A 5332-nucleotide genomic window follows, 5' to 3' on the forward strand; every position below is an offset into this window, starting at 1 on the left:
CTGCTGAACACCGGTCAGGAGGAGTGCTCATCAAGCAGCTCTGGGAACCAGCTGGTTTACCCAGTTATCTGTCAGTCAGGGTTACCCCCTGACAGCAGTTTGCGAAGTTCAAACCCATGTCTGGGCTATGCTGACGTTCAGGAGCTCAGAATGATGTTACTTAGCGAGTGTAACCTCCCTCTGAACCAAACAGAGAGAACCCCTAACAGTGGCTCTGTAGACGTCCCAGGGCACGGTTTAATAAAAGTTGAACACGGGGAGGATAAAGAAAACATACTTGTTGAAAATTCAGGACTGGCACCAGAGCCTAGACCTAAATCTGCAGTCAGAGTTCGGTTGGAAGACAGATTCAACAGCATCCCGACAGAAAACCCCCGATGCCAAGACCCCCAAGAATCTGGAGTAACTCGTAACAAGTGTGTTGCAATTAATTTAAGTTTATGTTGTTAAACTATGTATCATCATAGAGTTCAAAACTGATTTTCTAACCAAAACCTACGAATGGTGCTTTTTTAACACATGAGGCTGTTGGTTGGGCTTTTTCAAACCGTGCCAGTCACTTGTGGCTGCAGCTCCACCGACCTCAGATTAGGCCTGTCTGCCTATGCCGTAAGTGTTGTTCCAGGACTAGTTCCCTTATGGCTTTATTCTTGATAACAACATGTAAATAAAGGTGAGAGAAGAACGTGACCTAGTTTTAACGTGCAGCTTACTAAAAGCCAAGTAGATTTTGGATCACAATCAAATATTAAGAGTGGTTGATCAGTGTTATAATGTGGAGGTGTGACTCGGGGAAAACTGAGCAAAAATACTGTTTTAGTTTGGGCCTTTGACTCTTAGTGTGCTGACAAAAAGAAGTATTGAGGCATAAAGCTGAATTGTTACTGCACAGAATAAAACACCTTCCCAGCTGAATTTTTTTGGAAGTAAGAGATCTGGCAGTGGCGATGATTTCTGTTTACGCTACGTGACAGTGGCTTCCTGGTGATAGTTCCTACCAGTATGGGTAGCTGAAAGTGTCTCTGTGCTCATTTTCAAGTAGTCAGTCTGGTGTGTTTTCTGTGTTGGTTTTTTTGTTGTTCATGGTTTTGTTTTTTTTTTTAAGTTTAGTAACATTGGTTCGACAGCCCTCAGAACTGGTGGGTGTTCCTTTCCATCAGCAAGAAAACAAGTGTGCTGCCGTAGGCAAAACCAAGAGTGCACCTGCTGTGTCTTCGTTGCAGTTCTCGTACCCGGTATTTGCCATGAACGCCTGTTCTGCTGGGACGGCACCAGCACAGGTAGATAACGCATTCGCCGCTCCTCCTGCTGTGCTGATTTCGAATGCTAGTAATGTGCACCTCTGGTGGAATATCGTTCTAAAGGTTTGTGTCGAACCAAGTGTGACTTGGTCTGAATAGGGGTGATCAGAATAATCTGTAATGCAGTTTATTTCTTCTTGTATTAACCTTTAGGACCGTTAAAAATACTCGAATCAATTCTGTGGCGTTTGTAATAACGTGCATTCAGGTAATCACAGAATCACTGAGGTTGGAGAAGACCCCTGTCCCCCCGGCACTGCCAAGTCCCCACTGTCCCCTGTCCCTCAGCAGCACCTCCACACGGCTGGGAAACCCCTCCAGGGATGGGGACTCCACCAGTGCCCTGGGCAGCCTGGGCCAGGCCAGGACAACCCCAACGGGACAGAAACGGTTCCTCAAGGACAACCTCAACCACCTCTGGTGCAACTGGAGGCTGTTTCCTCTTGTCCTGTCGCTTGTTCCTGGGGAGAAAAGACCAACCCCCCCCTCGCTGCACCCTCCTGTCAGGAAGTTGTCAGAGCCAGAAGGTCTCCCCGGAGCCTCCTTTGCTCCAGCTCAACCCCCCCAAGGTCCCTCAGCCGCTCCTCAGCACATTGTGCTCCAGACCCTGCCCCAGCTCCGTTGCCCTGCTCTGGGCACGCTCCAGCCCCTCAGCGTCCTTCTGCAGGCTCAACCCCCCCCGGTCCCTCAGCCGCTCCTCAGCGCATTGTGCTCTAGACTGCACCAGTTTTATTGCTCTTCTCTGGACACGTTCCAACCCCTCAATGTCCTGGGAGTGAGAGGCCCAAAAGTGGACACAGTATTCAAGGTATGGCCTCAGCAGTGCCCAGTCCAGGGGGACAAGACCAGTAATGGTCAGGAAGCCATTAAGTTTCTTACTTGAAAGACAATCTTTTTCTTTGAGTTTATCAGCCTAATCATCAGCTTCATCTGTGCAAGACAAGAAGGAGACACTTAGTACCACTTACTGTGGTTCCTTTTTTTCTAATTCATTTTGACAAAAAAGATCTTTTCCCCCCTTCCCAACTCGCGGTAACCTCTGAAGCAAGAGTGACAGATGGCACTTTGAAATGTCCAATCAATCCCCAAAAGATTCATCAGTCCGTCAAAAATCCCACAGTTGTGTGCAGAAATAATGGGGATTTATTCTGATACCACACCTTGAGTCATGGGGCTAAAACTGAAGAAGTGAACATGAAGACATCAGCATAGGCTCTTGTTTTATCTATATGGTCCTCAGAGTATTTTCTTGTTTGGTTTTCACAGACCTCTGGAAAGCCTTGCACTGTTTTGGAAGCTGCCAGACATCAAGACCTTGGGATCCCCAAGACATTGGCTTTCTGCTATCAGGAGGTTGACTCCACAAAACAAACCGGAGCTGCCATGAATACCGCTTTGCCTGAGGAGCTTTGGATTAAAATGGGAGGTAAACCAGTTTTCTTCGCTTAGCTTTCTCTTAGTCATCAAATCTACCATTTTGTCTGAATTTGTGTGTATTTTAGAAAGAGTATGATTCTAGTGACTCACGGGAGGTGTGGGGTTTATGTCTGAGATGTGCTCTGGGCAATATGGGACACAATTTCTCCAGGAAAGTTCCACACCTGTGAGGTTAGCTAGACTTTGGCTAGCACTTCTCACTTGAGGTGAGAAAACCCGAGGTTGTGAAGTACCTTTGAAAATGTGGGCCTTGAGTAAGAAGCTGGCGTCTTCCTACACTTGACCCCAAAGCTGAGGTAACAGATCCAGCCAATATCAAACTGAGGAGCAGTTAAGGGACTGCCTCAAACACTCCCGCAGTGAGTTCTCGGAGACCACAGAAGCCATCTGGATTTTGAAACAGCAAGCAGCGCCTTGGGGCTTCCAGAGGCCATGTGTTGCTGTGAGTCAGTCTAGGTTGGCCATAAAGCTTCAGTGATTATTATTCAGTGATTATTATTATAAAGCTTCAATGATTATTATTATAAAAAAAGAGATTAAAAAGTTTCCACGATCGATATTTTCAGTCATTACTGGGAGGGTTATAAATAGAGTCATCTTTTTCTCTTTGTTTTTCGAAGAAGACTCCTTAAGCAAGCAAGCAATAACCAGAAGAAGTTGCAGCCAAATCAGCCCGTTGGATCTGAACAGCGATCGCAAACCTCTGGGTGAACTGCAGAACCTGCGAGCTGACAGCCAGAGCGGTGCCTCCGCCCCAGGCCCCTGGCAGGCAGCACAGACCAGTTCAGGTGTGCAGGTGCAGGGTGGTACCCAGGACGGAATGGCTCAGCGGAGAGAGAGACACAACCGCCTGGAGAGAGACAGAAGGTGATTCGTGAGGAGCAGCAGTACGGAGTTTCTGATAGTGGGATACTCTGTCATTAGCCAGAGGAGGACGTACATTTGACGTATTTTGGTTTACCTACAAGGAAAAGCAAAGTGCTGCATGTTAGAGGAGGAGAACATGTATGTTTCATTGTTTTTTACTCTATAAACAAACAGAAAGATTTCAAAACATTTAACCAGTTCTGTAAAGAAAAGGTAACTGACTGGTGTCTGACATGACTCGTACACAAGTATAAAGCTTGTGGCAAACCAACGAGAGTCCTTGGGTTGTAGCTCCTGTGAGCAGCCTCCCTTTTTTTATGTGTTTCCTTCCTCCTTGCCCGCCAGTTGATGACCTTTTGTATTTCTTTGTCTGTAGGCGCCGAATCCGGCTTTGTTGTGATGAGCTGAATCTTCTGGTTCCGTTCTGTACCGTCGATACTGACAAGGCAACGACTTTACAGTGGACAACGGCCTTCCTGAAGTACATTCAGGAAAGGCACGGTGATTCTCTGAAACAGGTTTTCAATCTAATTTCATTTTTGTTCTTGATAAAAATGTTTTAGAGCTGTCATTGATGCTGTTTTTGAAGGATCACTGTATCATTGAACCTGCCTTGAAATTTTGATTTCTTTTTAAAGTTGGTTCGGGTCAGTAGAGTGAAAACACAGGTTGTCCTCAGTCAGGCTTTGCACATCAGATTTTAAAATGTATTTATTTTTTTGTTAGCCCAATTCCTGAGTATGATACTATCTATCTGGAGAACATGGTAGAACTGAGATTCTCGTCAATCACTGCTCCTTCCCTTAATTTTCTCTATTTCATAGAGTCACAGAATCATTTTGGTTGGAAAAGACCTTTAAGCCCATCAAGTCCCCCAGTTCCCCCAGCAGTGCCAGGTCCCCACTGCCCCCTGTCCCTCAGCAGCACCTCCACACGGCTGGGAAACCCCTCCAGGGATGGGCGCTCCACCACTTCCCACCTGTTTCACAGAGCTGTCCTCCAGGTAGTTTTCCTGAGCCCGTAGTGAAGTGCTGGGGCTCAGCTACGTGCCTGTGAGAGCGGTACGGGGTTATGAGCCCTGTGAGCAGCTCCCAGGCTGCCACACCAGTAGCTGCAGCCCCAGAGTGCGTCTGGCTCGGCTGAGCAGCCCAAGAGAGCCGTCGGAGTGCGTGGAGGAGAACCTGCCTGTCTAGAGACTGTAAGGGCCCCTCAGCACTTCCCATTAAAGGGCGTTTGTTTTTTCCAAGACACTAGTGAAACAAAACCATAGATCTCAAGAAAATAACTACATTAAACATAATTTTTTTTTTTTTGTATTTTGGTTTTTTTTAGGAATTTGAGACTGTGTTCTGTGGTAAAACAGGCAGGAGACTAAAAGTAGCAAGCTCAGACTCATTTGTAACGTGTCCAGTGCAGGAAAACACGCATGGCTATGGAGAGCAAGTAGTCTGACCTGACCGCCTTGAATTGTGTGACATGTGTGGCTAACAGTGGCCCAGACTGGATTTTATTTTCTCCATTTACATGCTGAGTGTGAATTGCAAAATATAAGTTGTAAAAAAAATAGAGCTTTAAAGAAACCATTCCAAATCGAAATGGGAGTTAACTGCCAGCACTAGAACTCGGTGCTCTGTGAAAGGGGCTTGGGGACCAGCAGCTACAAGAAAATGCCACGACAGCTTTTGCCCCTTTAGTTACAAAAAAAAAAAAAAAAAAAAAATTTGTTT

General features: G+C 46.3%; 1 protein-coding gene across 1 annotated transcript in view; it reads left to right on the forward strand.

Moving 5' to 3' along the window:
- The window catches only part of TCFL5 (transcription factor-like 5 (basic helix-loop-helix)), a 5486-nt gene extending 429 nt beyond the window's left edge, over window positions 1–5057 (forward strand). The window contains exons 2-7 of the mRNA XM_010132067.1: window positions 5–416; window positions 1106–1280; window positions 2568–2727; window positions 3362–3605; window positions 3982–4123; window positions 4938–5057. Of these exons, the coding sequence (XP_010130369.1) occupies window positions 5–416; window positions 1106–1280; window positions 2568–2727; window positions 3362–3605; window positions 3982–4123; window positions 4938–5057 (1253 nt within the window). The remainder of the gene's footprint in view (window positions 1–4; window positions 417–1105; window positions 1281–2567; window positions 2728–3361; window positions 3606–3981; window positions 4124–4937) is intronic.
- The last annotated feature ends 275 nt before the right edge of the window (window positions 5058–5332 follow it).

The sequence above is a fragment of the Buceros rhinoceros genome, unplaced genomic scaffold (assembly GCF_000710305.1).
Source record: "Buceros rhinoceros silvestris isolate BGI_N320 unplaced genomic scaffold, ASM71030v1 scaffold15542, whole genome shotgun sequence".
NCBI lineage: Eukaryota > Metazoa > Chordata > Aves > Bucerotiformes > Bucerotidae > Buceros > Buceros rhinoceros.